At 35.5% G+C, this 19,690-nt stretch overlaps 1 protein-coding gene across 28 annotated transcripts in view; it reads right to left on the reverse strand.

The window, feature by feature from the left end:
* CUL2 (cullin 2) overlaps positions 1-19,690 on the reverse strand; it is an 84,788-nt gene that overhangs the window by 59,102 nt on the left and 5,996 nt on the right. For 27 of the 28 annotated variants that reach the window (XR_015279394.1, XR_015279390.1, XR_015279395.1 and 24 more), the window contains exons 3-10: positions 15,807-15,909; positions 13,935-14,029; positions 10,925-11,030; positions 7,904-7,986; positions 2,982-3,078; positions 2,780-2,890; positions 1,354-1,516; positions 49-173 (exon numbers count right to left, since the gene is read on the reverse strand). Coding sequence is in view for 13 of the 28 variants with exons in the window: in XM_086863663.1 (XP_086719789.1) it covers positions 49-173; positions 1,354-1,516; positions 2,780-2,890; positions 2,982-3,078; positions 7,904-7,986; positions 10,925-11,030; positions 13,935-14,029; positions 15,807-15,909 (883 nt within the window). In the remaining 15 variants the exon portion in view is untranslated. Of the gene's footprint in view, positions 1-48; positions 174-1,353; positions 1,517-2,779; positions 2,891-2,981; positions 3,079-7,903; positions 7,987-10,924; positions 11,031-11,246; positions 11,397-13,934; positions 14,030-15,806; positions 15,910-19,690 lie in introns of those variants that run through there. The other variant, XM_023920052.2, reaches the window with a different exon arrangement.

Genomic DNA, 19,690 nt, shown 5'->3' on the forward strand with positions numbered 1-19,690 from the left:
TCAACAATGTTAATAAAATAGTCATTTCAGCTGCCTGAGGAAACTCACATTTTCCTGAGAAAGATTGCTGGTTGCTCTAAGGCCCTCATCATGGATATGGTTTTGTAGTTCCTGAATCATATGAGGTAAACCACTTGACACAGCACGAAGTAGAGTATACATATTTGCCATGTCTGCAACAGAGATACATTTTTATAGACTACACTTAGAAACACTAAAAAACAACCACTTAAGATAGTATCATAATTTCACACACAACTTTTTAAAGACTAAAGCAATACCGACTGCTCTGAAAGAAAAAAAATTAACATATACTGGATCACTGATAAAAGATAAAAAGGGTAGGCCTATTATCAGTATTTACTGAGTCCTGCCATTGTGACTACCTCACTCTTCCAATACAGATTCTTTAGGAGAGACTCTAAGAAGAGAGGTGGGCTAGTGTGGAGAAACAGTGTGCCAGTTTATTTTAAACCTTGGCCTCCCTAAATCTCCCTTAGCAGCAGCTGACTAAAATCAGTTTAGGTATCTTCTTGACTTTTTATTTGCCTCCAGTGGCAGCTTGAAATTTTTCTCAGGTGAGAAAAGCTCTAAACAAGCAACTGCTATTTTTATTATATTTTGCCTCCCCCCACCCCCAAAAAAGAAACCAAATAAAACAGATCCAAACCCTGAGCAAATCTGAAAAATTCCCTGGAAACTGAACACACCACTATTAGATACAATTTGGGTTTGACTTTGAAAAATAATTTGTTTCACATAAGAGATACCATCTTCCATGCAAGAACAAGCATTCTGTCAAAGGTAAGAGGCATGTAGTCATGGGGAAGCATGTTTTCTGTAGTCAGGCTGGGAATAAAACTACAAGAGCATCTCTTTCTGTAAAAAGGATTTGGGATGAGAAGTCACAAAAAATTCAGGACAATAAAAAGTGGCTATGAAAAGAAGCCAAAATGTTTTATAAGCCTGACCTGTTAAGTGATGATGAAGAAATCTGTTAAGACAGAGCCATTGGTTTACAAATGAAAACACAAGCATAAAATACAATCAATTCTATGACACAGGACTTCAGTGTTTTTAAGATGACTAAGACAAGGAAAGAGAAAGAGCATTAGCTGAAAGAAGGGTTGTTAACAGTAAAAAAGAAGTTTTGACTACATACTTGGAAGAATAAAAATTAGTTACATACTAAAAGAAAAATATCATTCAGGGTTTAATGGGGATTTCTGCATAAGTAACATTAGCTGAAAATGCTTATGTGCACAGAAGGTCACTGAAAAAAGATAGGAAATTGCAATGCTAAGTGAATAAAACAAAAACCATTTCAGTCTTTTTGTGACCAGTGAGACTTACCACTTCTTTTCTCTTGTCTGATAATATTGTGACATTCTGCATGTAGAAACTGCAAGTGATCAGCTACCATCCTCTGTTGGCATTCATGAGTCACTTTGCCATATGAGCTGGGATGCAAGTACTTCCGACATCGCATTTCTTCATCTTTTAATCTACCTAAAACCTGCAGACGAGAGTTTAAACTGCGAGCTGAAGAGAGAACTGAGAACTCTCTGAAGAGAACTATACTGAGAACCAGTATAGTACCAGAATATACAACAGTGTAAGTTATGTAGGATGAGAAACAAGAATAAATAACAAAGTTACAAAAGAACTTGTGCAGGATGCTGAAAAATCAAATTTGTTCTGCTGAATCAGGCTATTACTGAATTAATATAATCTAGTCTGAGTACTAACTAGGCTCGGTCCTACTACATGTCCACCAGCATTCCACAGTTTTCATCTTGAGATTTCTTGTTCCCTTTAACCTTGTGACCAGTCTTCCCCAATTTCTCTTACCATAATTCTTATTCCTTCTGAGAAAGTTTTACCACAATACCTAATAAAAAGAGTACCCTAACAATCACTCTACTATTCCAAGTCCATCTGCTTGTATGTAAACATCTTCTCAACTGGTAAAGGAGTACATCTCAGCTATTAATAAAAGCTCTTTTTATAGCTCAATGAGGGGAAATAGGCTTTATCATAAGATAAGTCATATGAATACTGCCATAATAGCACTTACGGCCTGCGAATATGAGGGGAGTCTAGGGAGAGTAGTGCAGCTGCAGACTGCTAATGATAGGCAAAACTGCTTTTGGCTTAGTTGAAGTCTAAGCCTGTCCCTGAATTTCACTACAGGTGTGTAAAAGCAATTTCACAGCCCTCTTCTCAGCTCTTCTATCTTGGTAGTGTGGGCAGTATGGGACCAAGAACTGACTCCTAGTGTTGTATTAATCTTTGTTTTATCAAACAAAGTACAAGAACTGCAAGTAATTTAACCACAACATAAATTCATACACAAAGCAAAATGAAAGAAAATCCACCTCAGAGTATATAACTTCTAATAATGTTTTCTAACAACTTAAGAGTCTTCTCTAACCACATATTGCTAAAACTCTAAAGGTACCCTACTCCAAACTGAAAGAAAATAAGGAAATGAGAAAGTAATACTGATCAACCCAATATGTTTTCATTTTTGTCTCTTTCACTTTTCATGCCATTGAGTCATAATTTATTATGAAATATTTTGATATTAACTGTCCATCCAGAGCAAAGTTAGTCGTTTATGTTCAGATTAACCACATCACTAAAAAGTTTCATTTCAATTGCATGAAAATATGCATGAAAGCATAAAAGAAAGAGCAACTATGAGAACTGTAGAGGACAATATGTAACATCAGTAAAATTATTTTAATTATTGCATATGTATTGAAGAATCTCTTACCTTCTCCATGTACTGTGAACAATTTGACTCTTGCAATAAGTTTGAAGCTTCTTGTTTATAATACTCCCCTGTTTCATTCAGAAATGGACACTCAAAAATTTCCTGATAAAACTAGAAGAGAGAATTTTTTTAAAGGACAAAAAATGTACATACTAGATTGACATTACAAATTAAAAATACATAATCAGAAATGTGTATCTACCTTTAGGGGGAATTTTTTCTTATACTGTTCAACATGAACAAAGGAGTTAATAACCCCATGGATTACTTTCTGGTTTGGGTCTTCTCCACAGCGATCACTGAAAAAGAGTAAACATTTATGAGAATGCAGGTATCTGGTGTAACTCATCTATAGTCAAATGAAATAAAATTGGATTAATCCAATTAAAGCATTTTCCAGTAAACTCCTCCGCTCAAATTGGCAAAATTGAAGAAGATTAATCTTAAAATTAGAAATGTGCTTCTTTCTCTCATATACATTTAAATTGTTGAGATATATGTTGATTCATAAACTGTTCAAAAGCATTTAAAGGTCATGAAATTTCCAAGTATTTGTTAAGGATACAAGTATTCCAAATTACATATTCTAAGCAAGTAGTTTAAAAGCTACAGTGATTTCCATCTTGTATTTGTAGCCTTCACACTCTTGTCCCTTCCAAAAAATTCATCCTTTTTACCAGCATAGCAACAAGAAGCATGGTGTTTTCTTTTCTGAGTTTCTACTATTCAACATGTAGATTTCAAGTGGAATAAATAACACACCTGGCCCATTGTCACAATATTTAATCATACATCAGAAAAGAAAAACCATACATCTTCTAGTCAAGTTTGTAGCTTCAAATGAAGGAGCTGAAGTGAAGAAAATGTTGTCTTTAGTTCCATTCAGGTAAAAACAGAAATAATTAAAATGAGTGTTTTGCATGCTGAAAACATTAGTGTTCAGTCCTTTGCAAAGACCGGAATTAACAGACCCATACTCAAAACAGAAGAGATTTCCTCTTAAGACATGAAAGGTCCTAAAAAAAGACCATTTTTCATACATTTATGCACATTTTAAAGTACATTTATGTACTTTACATATGAAAATACTTTTATAGTAATAAACATGTAAATATATTAAAAATAAAAGTAAAAATACTTCTTAAGTAAAAAAATATTTCCTAACTACTAAAGTGTTAAATAGGACTAGAATATGATTTACAAAAAATTATTTATTTATGATTAAGCATCAAAGACAAGTATTACCATATGCCCATACACATGTGGGAGGGGAGGGGAGGGGAGGGGGTAGCAATGGCCAGACCCAGGAGACTCAAGGGACAATGTGCATTAGGAAAAAGCTGTATAAGTACAGGAGATATGCTCCATGGAAGAGCTGGAAGGAAGGAAACAAGCTTTTGAAGCAGATGTCAGATGGCACAAAAGTAATAAATGAAAACAAACCCAGCACAGAACAGGCCTTGCTTGGTCTGGCAGCCACTTCAGGTTTCTTTTTACACCAATAGCACTCTGCTCCCAGGAATATTCAGTGCAAATGTCAACAAAATTTGACAGAATTTTTAAGGATGACTTTCATGAAAGTTGTAGTAGTAAGAACAATTGCAACACTACAATGGAATTGGTGACCCCACAAAGGTAGAAGTCTATGAAATGTTTATTTTTCCCTCTTGGCAGCAGTCAGCAAGCAATACAGATGCATAAAGCTACAGAGCAGCTGCAACATAGGTTGAAGTAGGGATGTCATAGTATATCTTGGGTATAAGAGTATGGTGATGTTTGTAAAGGAATCTGGATAAAAAGATAAAGTGCTAGAAACAGAAGTTCCACTAACTCAGGTGGTGACAAGTTATTTTTTTTCAAAAGAAATGGAGAAAGCTACAAAACACATGCACAAGAAAGTTGAGCTGGTTTATATTAACTTCATCTTGTTCCTGTCTTCAGGTTCAAGCTAACAGTGGACGTTCATCGTGTATTGTACAGTGTATTACTACAGACCCAAAGAACACTTCTAAAAATTCAGGGACGGTAATTAAATATCAGATTCATTAAAAGAAGATTCCATCACTCAAAAGAAGTGCTCTGTTGTGTCACACCCAGGGTGTTTCAAACACAATTACCTACAGAATTCACTGTGAACTGGATGAGCATGTTCCAAACACTTTTTAAAAAGTTGAGTTCCGATAGCTTTAAAATCAAACAAATGGTACAGATAATATATCAGTTTAGACAGTAATAGGTCCAGTTAGTTAGAAAGTGTTAGTTATCTTTAGCCTCTCTCAGTCTGTACTAATCACACTGTCATTTGAGATACCACCTATTTCCCAATTTTTTCTGTTTAAGAATTTCGTAGATGAATTTTCTCACAATTCAGGATCTTGTTGGCTTCCTGTTGTGTTGAAACAAAAATGCTTAAGTTGATATTCAGCTTGTCTTGTAGAAGGAGTGCTTGGGCTAGAGGGAGGGGGAAGAAAGTGTTATACTCAGGAATCTATATTAGGAGTGCAGACAAGACAGGCTTAAGTGATTTAAGAATTCTCTGCTGTTCAAGGGGGCTAATCCTGCTCCCTTTTGCTCAGTCACAGTCCTCCATTTCTCTTCCTTTGCTTTGGTACTCATCTAATGCTTTGCTGAATTGACTTGTGCCAATCTGGTGAAACATTAGCCAAGATGGTTTTCTGTCACATTAGCAGTTGAGCTGTGTCACTAAAGGACTAGGTGAACACCAAATTCAGCACATGAAAGGTAGCAGAGCACAGACTGCTCCTTTTCAGTGTCAGCAGATGCTTAGATCAGTTTAGATATCTTGTTCAGCTGAGCCACAGGTCACTACTTGTATTTCTTTATTTTCATATACCAAAACAAGTTTATTGTCAATTTTAATGTATAATGTATTGCACAAGCTTTTAGCTTTTAAAAAGTCAGTTTGCTGCAGGCTGTAGTCAGAAGCCTTTTTAAAAATCCAGTTAAATACATTGATAAAGTAACATTTTAAAGAAGAATTTGTGGCTCTGCTTCCCTACCTTTTCCAGTGCAGTAAGAAAGCTACTTTTACATGTAACAATTGTTGACTACAGGTTTGGTTATCAACTGCACATACTGTTGTATGCTATGCAAACTTCCTGCCTAGAAGTAGTTCAACAGTCCCATCTACATTAATTTAATTTTAAGCATTGTAATAAATTGAACCATGCACAAACAAGTACTATGAGGAAGGTGCAGAATAGAGGAATTTTTAAGCATATACATGTGTTAGTAATTTTATTAAAATTTTAAATTATATTATTCCCATGCATATGACATCTGAAAGATATAATTTATGGATATTCACCTTGTTTAATCCCTGAATTACTGAACTCAGTGCTAAAGACATTTAAGTCACTTGCAGCAACATCTTTAAAACTGCTTCTTAAAAGCTGTATTGACCACTGAAATTACAGCAAAGAACAGCAACAAGCCTATTGTTATATACAAAGGCCATACTCAGAATCCCCACAGGAAGCACTGCATTCCATGATAGCAGGAATAAACCAGCTACAAGACGTAGTTCTCTCCTACGTAATTCATTAAATGATATGCAGACCACAAAGTGGTTACCAGAAACTTAATATGAATTGTTGGATTTTGAGAAGCAGAACTGAATTAACTTCTCTCAGAACCCACCAAAGACTCATCAATAAAGGAGAAAAAAATCCAAATCCAACCATTCGAGACCATGAGCAAAGTTTAATTTCAAAGTTTCCAAATAGTTTAGTAACAAATAGTGTCAACTAGTTACAGTCTCAAGATCTCATGCCTCCCAAAGCCAGTGACAGCCTTGATCTAAACACCTGGGCAGGTCTGCAATCAGCCTCAAGCTAAATATGGACCATTATTTTAAGGTGCACCAGATGTCTGTAGAAAAAAGTGTTCACATACATTGCTAGTCCCACCCACCAGTAAAATATATACATTAGCTAAGACAAGTCTTCAGCATCACTATGCTTGATGTAACAAAGGAGAATGTTCTTCACCATGAATTAGGGAATCTCCATTCAGTAAAAATAAATTGTTAGAGTAAAAATGGATAAAGCACTATTAGTCCTGGTTACAAAGGAATCATGATTCAACGACTAGAAGCAAATAAATACTTCCTGGCTTCAGAAATGCCAGCCAAAAGACACATCATATCTGTCACTTTGTTGTCAAATATTTAATTCAGGAATGAAAAACGCAAATAAACTATTAAAATTAGGTTTTTAATGCCTTACAATTTTTTTTCTGACCAAGTGCATGTTCAAGGAACCTCAACTGGCCAAATTACCTCTCTCCCTCAGTTTACCTACATGAGTCTGGTCACCTGAGCAATCACTTAAACTCCCCAGTGATTAGGCAACTCCAGTTATCCTAGACAGTGGCAGGAGCGCAGAAACTGATGAAACTTACAACTACAAGATATGTAGTAGATCTCAACATTTCTGTTTATTCATAAATTAGAATATCTTCTAGAAGTTAAATAAATGTTTTAAAACAAAGCTTTAAAAGTCCTAAGCTCTTTGCCCTTGTTTAAAAGTAAAAAAAAAAAAAAAAAAAAAAGGACATTCAGAAAAAAAAAATCTTCCTTTCATTCAAGTCAAGCACCAAAAATGTTAAGTGAAGGTACTGATCTGAAAAACAGAAGCTTTGTCTTTCTGGCAGATAAGCAAGAATTGTTCTGGGTTCCATGCAAAGCAACACAGCTTCTCTGGCTTTGGCAAATCTTTGCCCAAGGCCTGGTTCTTAACTTTATTGACAGCACAGAAGCTAAAGGCAGTCAGCATCAGGTGGAGAAAAAGGCAAAAGTTATCCTACAGGACCTGGACAATTATTCTAAGTCTGCTCCTATCCCATTGCTAAGAATGGTTACTGAAACAGAAAGATCACTACTCTACTGTTACAAGGAATTCATTACCTTCATTACCTTCTTCTACACATGAAAGCCACAAATACATGGCTACAATGAGAAAAGCTGATACAACATCATCAGATAAGAAGTTACCTTAAAAAAATCAAACATGAAAGAATTCTGTCAAAGTCCACAATTTCAAAGTTAAAAAAAGGTGCAATAATTCCACATTGTGTTAATGCAAGAAACAATCAAGCACTCACTTTTTTATTTCTCGGAGGAGCATCCGAATAAGGATGGCCTGCAGTGGCTCAATCATTAATTTTCTCCACATATCAAGAGCTAGCTGTCAAGACACAACACAATTTTACATCAATAAAAAGTACATTTAAAAAAACCCCTAAAAACTACCACACCAAATCCAGAACAGTACCAAAACTGACACAATTCCCCATTCAGGATTTTAGAAACTAAGTTGTTACATAACCTCCTGTTTTTCTAGTCAGGCAGTAGGTGAATGCTGGCTTCCCAGCCTGCATTCTTCCTACACATCTAATAGGACTGATTCATTCCCTGGTTCCACTCCATCCAAGTATTCTCACATGCATATAAGGACCCTAAGCAAGTTGGCTACAAGGGCAGATTTTGAGACTACACGTAAGCACAACATCTGCACAGTAATAGGTAAGTAACATACCTTTCATACCCAAAGTGTCTGAATGTGTACAAACACCAGCATTTCTAACAATAATTGCAAAACAAGCCTCAGCTGACAAAAGGAAATTTCTCCTGGCCAATTTGTTAGAGGTCACAGTCAAAGATACAGAATCCTTTCATCCAACACACAAAAAACATCTCCAAACTAAGATGCTTACATCTTAAGCAAAGTTACTGGCAAGTTAACATTTGGCTTCAAATGGAATTCAAATCAATTCACATTAGAGACATTTTTAATATATTTTTAATAATTAATTTTTTAATATATCATTGGAGGAATCAGTCAAGTGTACTCAAATATTTCAAATTCTTACAAGTGAAGCAGTTGCTCCATTTTAAAAAAACACAATTGCAATAGTTCAAATGAGCTTTTATGCTTGAATCAAAGTCAAATTTAAAGCCCAAAAGGGATAATGTGATGCCTTATATACAGAGAATAAATGCATATAGAAGACCTCCAAAAACACCTGCCAGGAAGTAGAGACTGGGAAAAAGTCTGCAAAATTCAGTAAGGACAGAGGGAATATTGCTTCTAAGAAAGCTTTGACACAACTAACAGGTCATTAGATTTAAAAATTAAACTATCAATCAAGTATGTCTTAACAGAAAGCAGGCACATAGCTATCAACTGCCAATCTGACTCACTCTGAAATAATCTCCTTTTTAAAGAGCAGACAAATGAACTTGCTCCAGCTGTCACACCTATTCTGCACCCATGCTGCAATACAGGGTTAAGGAAGTAAACCTGGCACAACTGCATCATAAGCAGGCTAAAGGACAGGTAAAAGTTCGCTTATAAATCCAAAGACAGATCACGTTTTGAAACCAAAGTCGTCTTAGGAGTAATTTTCACTGTCTCGCCTTGTGGAGAGTAGTTGGAGAACAGTTAATTTTCTGTAAGATAACAGGAACTCATCCATAACAGAATGAAAGAAGCCAGCTGAAAGAAGCCAGCTCTGGAGAGAGAGAAGAAAGGGAGGGGGAAAAAAAAGGACAAGAACTAATACATTTGATGACTATGAAGAGAAACAACCTCAGGTAGATCTATTCTGCAATGTGGTCTCTAGCATGGTCCTTCTCACATGTGAGCTACCAGTGGGAAGCAAAGTCAAGTTGCCTCCTGGAATTTTCTTGTCAAATAAACTATAGACAGATCAATCCAGCAACTTGATGTATCAGTACAAGACAATTTCTCCCCCTTGAGGATAGGGACTGATCTTATTTCCCCAGCTAGACTGGCAATACTGAATGTGAGGGTTTTCTCCATTTTCCAGAGTTTATTTGTGGGGGGAAGAAACCCAGAAGGCACATCTTAAATACCTTCTAGCTCAGGGCTCCCACAGAGCCATTGAAAACTCAGGAGTCTGAAATCAGCGATAGGAGCTCACCTCAGAAAAGCACTCTCCTTCACCATGCATTTGCAACACACAGAGGGGAAAAAAGTAACCTCTCACAAGACTGGCAGACTATTTTCATTAACTTATCCTGTGTTTTTCCTATTACAACAATTACTGTATGTCTGGAACACTTGTGGGGATGAAAGTTTGTTGTTCCAAAGTGAACTGTTGGAAGCTGTGCCTGCACATCTCACACATGCATCTCTGCTCTCATGTACAGACCTACTGCAACACAACATGGAAGAAATGAGTGAGAATGGACTTGTTTAAGATTACTGAAAAGTTCTCAAAGTTTTGTCGCCACACAAGAGTGATGTTGAGACAGAAACTTCAGAACAGAGAGTGCAGTTCTGCTTCTAAAAATATTGGGCATTATTTCTGTAACTTCATGCTGAGACTGAAGAGAGCTATATATAAAATAAACATGTTTGCCCTTGGGTAGATAAAGGCCATATCATTTCAGTCATCTAAAATAACAAAAACTGTAATTCCTTCCATTCTAAAGTGATAAACAATAAATAATTTGACTTCTGCCAGAGTTCTTGTTCAATCCAAAGAACAAAAGATAGAATCCTACAGGAACCATAATGAAAGAGAAAATGCTTTCAAAACAAAGACTTGATAAACTTGCCAAGTGCCTTGTAGGTCAAGATATGGAGCAATGAATTCACCAAAATAGTGCTGCAATTTAAAACAGGACTTTTAAGGACAAAAGAGTGACTGCCATAAACTTAATCCTACACCAGCCATGAACAGACACTTTACTGCCTTAAGATTCTACAGGAAAGGTTTTATACTTTGTCACATCAAGAAATAGAAACCTAAAAACTAATGTTTCAAGGGCTTCCAAAAACAAAAGTATACTGCTTCTTCAACATGTTTTCTAGATAGCAGTATCACTTAAGAATCTAAAGTTTGAAAAGTGGTTCAATTATCACATTTTAAACCCAAGTCCTCCAACAGTTTTCATATTTGCTTTGGTTTTTTTTTTCCTCGCCAGGTCACTCTTATTTTTCTTAACCAAAACTGTGATCTCATTTTACAAAGGGAACAGTGCTTACATCTGCAATACTTCTGTGACATAAAAATGTGGACATTTCAAAGGACAAAGCAGAACTCATAGCATTCTGAATACCATTTATACCCAACCTCACTTTAAGAGCTACCTACCTCTCCAATTTCCATCAGAGGTTCATTCATATCCACTCCTCCATAACCGTACTGAAGATCAGCTTCAGTCAATTTGTTCTTCTTAATAAACTGTGTGTTGAGGTACCTATAGAAACAAAGATATACTAATCAAAACAGGCAAAAAGCTAAGGCTTTTTAAATTAAGTCCAGAATTGTGGAATGCCTTCCACATCACAAAATATAACCGCCTTTAACCATTTCCACTGCTATTTGTAAAAAAATGTTACAATACAAATGACACTGAAAGAATTTATGTCACATTAAAACAGTAGTATTGGTAACTGAGAGATCAAACAGGAACCTGAAATATCACTGAGAGCATTTTCTTGGTGAGCAATATACTTGTGTGTTGCCACTGAAGATGAATAGATCACATGGACACAGGTCAAGGTGTGGTGAAAAGAAGAGCAGAGTTTATTTTTCCTCCCAGCATTTATAGGTTTCTGACCACAACCAGGGATTGGATGGTCAGGATAACACTTTCTCACTGCACTGGCCATGAGAGATGTCCATCACAAGACATGTAACAGAAAGAATGTACACATATCTATGTTTACAGTTAATGTCCTGGGAAAGTCTTTAGAAAACTATGTCAGCAAGCTCAGAAGCTGAGTTTTCAGGGCGACACTTGTGTAAGAATCTAACCTTTCAACATGCACTGCTGTGTTACTCATACATACATGTATGTACAAAATAACCCCTAAACTCACAGATTAGTATTACAGTGACAGTAGTTTATTTCAGTGACAGAAAAACACTTCTACTATCAGATATTTTTAAGTTAAAAGTATTTTCTTCTACCTGCACTATTTATTCTTTTGTGTTTCTCCCAGACTGAAACACAAAAGTACTGCTAAATTTAACAGGGCAAACTTTTGTCAGTTAAGATCCCTTACTCAGGTCATGGAAACTAGCTAACAAATTTTAAAGAGAAGCATTTTCAGAAATTATTTTAAGTAACAGTTATAAAGAAGAAAAGTTATAAATTCTATTTTAAAATTCAGTATTTACTACTGTATGCACAGTTTTTATAAAGAACACAAAATGGATTCTGTGCAAGACCTGCTAAAACATCCTCTTGACTCTCAGTATTCCCATAAAACAAATATTGTAACATTTTAAAACTGAACCATTCTTTCCTTTCCCAAGTAACTGAGAAAAAAAAATTCTAATATATTTCACAACTACACTTATAATATTTCTTATATTAGAAATGTTTAAATGAGGCAGCTGAGAAGGTTTTGTAAATTTCTGAGCTAACCAGAAGTTTTGAGATGCTCAGTTTCAGACACTGAAAAGAGCCAGATTACTGAAGCAAGAGATTCAGGCTTCAGAGACTTCAGAGACTGCATCAGACCAGAGATATCTGAACTCTCTCAGCATGATGGCAAAAGCCAAGAAAAGGAGAAAAGGAGGAACACACTGTGAAATCCTGTAAACTTCAAAGAATTTAGGACACCACAGAGTCCAAAGAAGGAAGACTTGTCATAGTGCAGTGATGACAAACCGAAGTACAGCAGCCTGAGCTACTTTCAGACTCTTACGGAGTACTGTAACCCTGTGCTACCATCAATACCAACCATGAACTGCAAATGCACGTCTAGAAGGCTGCAGGCCCTCCATGTCATATAAAACCTGCAAGGACATCAGGAACAGATGGAACACCAGCCTTAAGCAGGCTCCTTGGTAGCTCTTTCCCACCTTCCCCCATGTGAACAAAGCCAACAGCTGCCAATCTGTTTTTTCTTGTTAAACTTGCTAAAAAGGAAAGCCCTACACTCCCCTCACTTACCCCCTCTCTTTTCCACCAGTACATACAGAAAGAGAACTAAGAGTAGCATGTAAAACTACAAATTGCTATACTTTGATATGCTGGCACTATTACAAATATTTTAAAGACAAAGTGGAACAAAGCAAAAGCTGCACCATATTTACTTTTCAGGATTTTATTATGAACAATTGCAATACTTCTTTTTTTGTTTTTTTTTTTTTTAATTACTTAATTTCAATTTGCTGGATAAGAAAACCCTCCCAATCACTTGAAATTAAAGTACATGGACCAGATTTTTTAGAAGTACCTATGAAACTAGTTGCAGCACCTAGACACTGGAAGGCCAAATGTCCATCATTGTTTTTATCTATTATTTTACCATCAGAACCAGCAAAAACAACAACTCAAGAGGCTTCTTTCAGTGCTGCTTATTCCATCAGTTTTGTCACCTTGTTTTCATCAAGCACGTGTGGGATTTTACCTTTCAAACTGAATCCAGATTTGTTTTCCTAGCAAAATGCATTGAGGAGGATTGGTGAAAAAAAACCAAACAAACCAAAATCAACACTGAAGAAAGAAAATATTTAATTCATTTGCCAATTACATGACTGATCTCACATTTTATGAATTTTTCTCAGAAGCGTCCCACACTTGAGTAACATTTCAAATCTTGCCTATCAGGTTAGAAGCAGAGATGTAAGCCTAATTAAATTTTAAGGGAATCTATTTTAAAATAACTTTCAGATTACACCTGTAGACATTAATCAGTTTTCACTGCTGGAAGAATTATACAGATTAGAACTTGGATACAACAGGTTCTTTATTATGGTACTTTTTTCAGAGCAGGCATGTAATAAGCAAAGAACTCCAACTGATTCATAAAAAGCAGAATATCTTAAAACTTTGACTCAAACCATTCTGTTTCAACTGTATACTGCAGTACAGTGCCATCCTTGTAGAAGAACTGCTAGGATTATAATCTTATACACTGTAGGGTTGATTAGCACCAACACATTTGGCACTGCAACAGCAAGTAAAATATATTAGTAATGAAAGAACTTTAGGAACAATCTTGGATACTTACCAGTTGAGGCACTATTCCTGTTTTCTCATATACTGCTACCACAACTATATTCTCTCCTAAACTGACCTGAGGCATATTCATCTGCAGATCATTTTAATAATTTCAAAGATTTAACAATCTATTGCAAAGCTTACCTGTATAAACAGTCCATATAGTCTGCCCCTTTGCTATACTCTTCCCAGTATCTGTGATACATAACCAGTACTTGTTCTTCAGCTTCCAGAACTCTCTGTGAAGGCACACACCCACCACACACCAGAATTAGTATGAAAATAGCATATATACTTAGAAAGTTATCATGGGATTATCATTTTGGAACAGCATTTGCATATTAAGAATTGTGGTAATGACCAAAAAGCTAACACATCTCAATACTACCAAGTTTTGGTAAGCCAGCTAGAACACCTGGACTTGCTTTAATTTGATCTTTTCAGAAGTATCTGCTTGAATAAGCCTGGTTCATATTCTCACATTAAACTGGTGGGATAACCCACAGAACCATTCCCTCACTGACACAGATCAGTTTTATATTCACACAGCCGCATGCACTGCACCCCAGAAGAATTGGCTCAATATAACCATTTAAAACCACTATGCCTCACGGGATAGTATAAGTCCTTGTACTTAGCAAGAATCACAGAATAAAACGAGTTTAACAAAGCACAGATACATGAAACATAAAACACATTAAAGTTTTTCAAATCTAGGCCCAAATCTTTTGAAATTTAAGCAAATCATATCTAAAAAAGCTACTGAACTTCTAAAATAGATTCATACTTCAGAAAAGTAAGTTCAACAATTTAAACTAATTATCATTTGTGAGGGGGGACAAGATCCCAGGAATTCTACTTTAATTCTCTCTAGAGTTTGTAATTTTAAAATCTGGCTTAAGCAGCAAAGAAGCCCATGCAAAAAATGCAAAAAAAGGTAAAAAAATTATGAAAGAGGAAAGCTGATAGACAAAACAGAATTGAGAATGCTTTCCTCTGCTGTATGCATTTTGCAAAGGTTTTCCAACATTATTTCTGAGGCAAGTGGTGGATAGTCAATTTAAAAACTGGGTATCTGCTTTCCGCTACTTCCCACAGCTTCCACTGTGCTGGCACCTGCCTGATTATCCTAAGTGAGCTCATTCTGCTCACTAAATAAATGAGCAAGAATTTATTTGACAGAGTTCTCTGCTAGTTTAGTGAACTGAATTACTCTATCAGAGTTCCAGAATTATCCTCTCTGTAACCACTGGAACAGCCCATTAAGAAACCCAGGCCATCTTGTCAAATACTCAGGTACCTATGAATGAAGCCATTCAGCAGCACTATCCAGAATTTGCAAAACTTTATTCCCTATAAAGACACTGATAAGCATCTTATTTAAATCTACTTCTCTTTTTACTGATATAGATGGAGACACCATTCATTTATCAAATACGATGAAACATAATTCTAATGAAATTTGCTGTCTTAGCTGATGAAACAGAAGTTGACTCACAGCTATATAGACATACAAATATTACTGTCACAATAAATAATCTGCCATTATTTCCTTTCCTCCCAAGAATTTGTGTTATTTCCCACATATTTCAGAAGGTTTTATTTATGTTTTTAACAGAGTATATACAATCAGTTTCCAAGACACTAGAGTAGATACTTTTCTGTTGAAACAGAAGGCTAATGGCAAACTACATTTGCAAAATGAAGACATTTCTCTAACTTGTTTGATCATAAGCATTCAACATAAAAGAAAGAACTTTCTTCTCAAGCCAATGAATATAGTGCATAGACCATAACTGTTGGCTTAGAAAGAAAAATTATTTATTTTGTGTTTCATCTCAACAGGTATCTATAATACCTGCCTACATTTGTGTACATGTTGTGTGACATGTGGCATATTTCATATGTACAAGTATTCTGTCTCTGCAACTCTGTGATTTAGTCTCATAAAGACCTACAAAAATTTTAAAAAAAGAATAAAGAACACATACATGGACATCAGTAACTACAGGTTACCTTGTGCAAATGGCGTACATGATTCTCCAAAAAAATTTTAGTCTCAGTATAAAGTCTCTCTCCAAGAGGTTCGGGATAGGCCACACACAAAGCATAAATGTCTCTGGGCTCAAAGTCAAGGTTTGTATTAAAGTGTGAAAACATATCAACAAAGTTTATGATTTACAGAATCCTTTCTTCTCCATACATGCAGTTTAGGTTTTGGGGTTTTCTTTACATTCAAGCAAAAAAGATAAAATGGATCATTTTCTGAAATTTGTGTAAGTATTGGCTTGTGCAGAATCCAAGTTTATAGCATCAATATTAAATTTTAAATAGTGAATGCTGAGAAAATGTTAGAGCTAAGATTTGAAACTTCTGATAGCCCCATACTGATATGGCTTCTACCCTCTATTTGCCTTGTATAATATACAATAACTTCAAGGTGAAAAAGCAGCTTTCATGCACCATTCTTGTGTATCTGCAGCCAACATGAACTGAAACTCTTCTCATATAATGGAAAGAAGCATTAATCAGGTTAAGAACATAATTAGCCAAGTACAAAGCAGAGCAAACGTGGTAAAGCCGACTTCAAGTTGTCCTTCCTGGAGTTGAAAACAACTTACTGTCCCTGAATTTTGCCCTCACCTCCACAGGTAAAAGAATTTCAGGGGACACTGAAAATTAAAAAACCACAATGGTGTGGATAAAAAAAAAAAAAAGTTTGTATTCTTTTTAGCCATTATTTTAATTCCAGTAGTCCTGTTTAGATCACAGCCACAATAAACAGTTTTACTTGTTAACTTCAATGGGCAGTAGCAAACTGCTAAGCCACACTTAGGGTGTCCCTAAACTACCTTGCAACGCTACCCTTTTGGTTTGTATCAAGTTTTAAGAGTAACTTGAGGAAAAGAAATTACTGAGAACTTTGTTTTCAGAAAAGTCAAGCAAGGATTAGGTCAAGCTTCACATGAACAACTAAAATAATAAATATTTACTATATATTTATATTTTACTTATATATTTACAAATATAAATATATATGGGAGATAAATTAATTCTGCTAAAATTACTTTAAAATATTGTTTAACCACTAAGCCTAGGCACTTTATAAAGCCAGCTATGATAGAAATCAATGATTTCACTTTAATTAAGGGAAGACACAAGATCTGCTTTCCTCTAGTCTACCCTATAAAAGCACATGCCTGTGTAAAAGGAGGTAGAAGACAGACAGTTGAAGTCACTGCTTAATCTACAGAACAGTGTCAAGCAGTCATCACACAGTTCATCCAAATGCATGTTTCATTTTTTTTAAAGAATTACTACTCAAAACAAAGAAGATTCTGATGCATGAGAACTAATTAGGAAAAAACCCTTTATCTGGACACTAGAATCTCAGAGACCCAAACCAGAATCTAATCGTGAGTACAGTTATTTCATTCATATAATCTTTATTAGAATTCTTCTCAGAACCACAAAAAGCATTAAATGGAAACACCGAGAAACAAAACAGGCAACATTCACTGCTTTGTAACAGTAGCTACCATGGCACTACACCAGCTTGTAAGTAATGCCAAATAAAATATCAAATCAAACTTAAATAGTGAAGAATAAAATCTTCTATTAAAGAGATTGCAAAGAATAATTGGTTTTTACACCTTCCTCTCCCCAGCAAATTTTCTCATTCTAAGGATGGTGAGTAGTCAAATGCATCCTCAGTGTAATTCAAGCCACAAACCTCTTTGCTATGCAAAGATATTTTTGAGAAATTAAACTCAGAATTAGAAATCTTCATAATTTACTCACAAGCAAAGGGGACATGACTTTTTTCTCTTTAGATCCACAACTACATTACCTGAAATACCAAAACCTACAGATCTCTACTACAAGAAAAATTTACCACAAATCTAGAGGAGAGGCAGACTTCACCACAGCAGCACAAGAAAATAGCAATGGCAGTTTATTTGATGTGAGCAGCAAACAATTATCTCTGAATTTATCTTGTAAATAAGTTTCTTAATTTTAATAATCCTATTTAAGAATGAATATGGTAACTGCTCTTTCATGAAAACGCACATCTTCCAAACATACCTTTCTTTATTGTAGAGAACAAATTTTCTTATAAATGATTAAAGCTGAATGTAGTATTCTTCCTTGACATTTGCCACTGTGTTTATTACCAGCAGATACACAAACTAAGAGCTTAATCACAGAAGCACTTGAACCAGCACCTCATCCTCCTGTATCAACCAAATACTACTTGTTGGATATCAAGTTTCTCTGGAATTCTACCCAAAAAAAAAAAAAAAAAAAAAAAAAGCTATCATAAGACTGAAATATCTCACTGTAGCAAAACTGTTCTTTCTTGCATAACTGGTACTTGTTTCTTTATCCATTTTTATCTTTGAGTCCAGAATCCAAATTTAAGTGTCATATTCAAAAGGTTTTTTTCAACTCTTTTAACAAAAACAACAACAAAAAAAATCCGAGGCGAAATTAATCACTGGTATTTTACTCCATAAACTTAAAGCACGTTTTTCCTGTGCTGTTGTCCCTTAGAACAACAGGAAGAAGCCTTTACTGTTAAATAATTTATCTTTAATGGTGAAAGCCATCTGTTCTTCCGGTTAAGCATGCAGTTTAGCAGGGTGAGAAAGGCCAGAGGAAGCTGCAGCCAATCCGCTGCCTAGGAGCCTTCACTCTGTATTGAGAACAAGAACATCCAAAACCTTCTGTGACTTAAGTGCTTTAGTAGTTGCTATTTGAGGGGCACTACCCAGCAATGGGAAACTGAAGCACTTCCAAACTAAGAAGGAACAATAAAATTACCATGAACCAGGAAATACTATATCCAAGGCTATAAAAGCTCACAAATATTATCCTTGGGGTTAAAAAAGCATTAGTTAAGACTAATTAAGAGACTAGTTAAGACTTCTCTAGAGCAATGTAGGGCTTTGGAAAAATTTCTATTAATCATTCTGTAACAAAACAAAAATTTGTAGAGGATTTCAGTTAGAAAGAACCATGACGGTATGAACTTTATTTACTCTTCCTTCCCAGCCAGTTGTTTTTAAAGATACATGTTTAAGTCTCTGGTTCATCATAGGGTCCTTGCAAAACAGTTCATTAGAATGAAGAGCACAAACTTGGAGAAAAAATGGTGAAAAAAAGCAAGTGGCCATGCTGCAGACTTTTAAAATTATTCTGCTTGAAGTACAGCTGCCCCTGGGTACTCTTCAACTTATTTGTAACTTATTGGGTGGAAAACCCAAGAGAACAACAGGAAGATCTTGATGTTCTACCTGTTCAAAAAAGTTCTACATAAAAGACAGTTATCAAAGTACAGATGAACTACCTATCCCACTCTCTAACCAAGCCTTAACTAAAAAAGCACTCCCATGCCTACAGAACAGGTAACAGCAGTCTTGAAAGTGATACAATGTATTCACAATAACACCTCAAATAGAGACATAACTGTCACTCATTTACCAGATAATGAAACAAGTTCATACACATTTCTTTCTGCAGAGAATCTTAAAAGGAAATCTGAAGGTCAAAGGTGGCTCAGGATGACTCACATTTTAAATAAAGTGACATGTGGTCTTTCAGTTGATCTTTTCCAGAACTCTTACACCATTGCAGTTCCCAGCTCATTGCCATTCTAGCATTTCAAGTATGAGGTAAAATGTTTCTTTAAAGATAAACTATGTTTAACAATAAAATTACCCTAAGTTACAAATGAAACACTATATTCAAAATAAAAAAGTTCTGGAGAACTAGTGGGGCAAAAAATAGTTCTAGAAGTGGAATACGTGCAGTACAAGTCCCTCATCCCTGAAATACTGTCAGCTTCCATACTCCACTGGATCTCAGCTGCTTCAAACAACACAAGGGAAAGCTAACAC

This window comes from Cyanistes caeruleus, chromosome 1 (assembly GCF_971803275.1).
Source record: "Cyanistes caeruleus chromosome 1, bCyaCae1.hap1.1, whole genome shotgun sequence".
NCBI lineage: Eukaryota > Metazoa > Chordata > Aves > Passeriformes > Paridae > Cyanistes > Cyanistes caeruleus.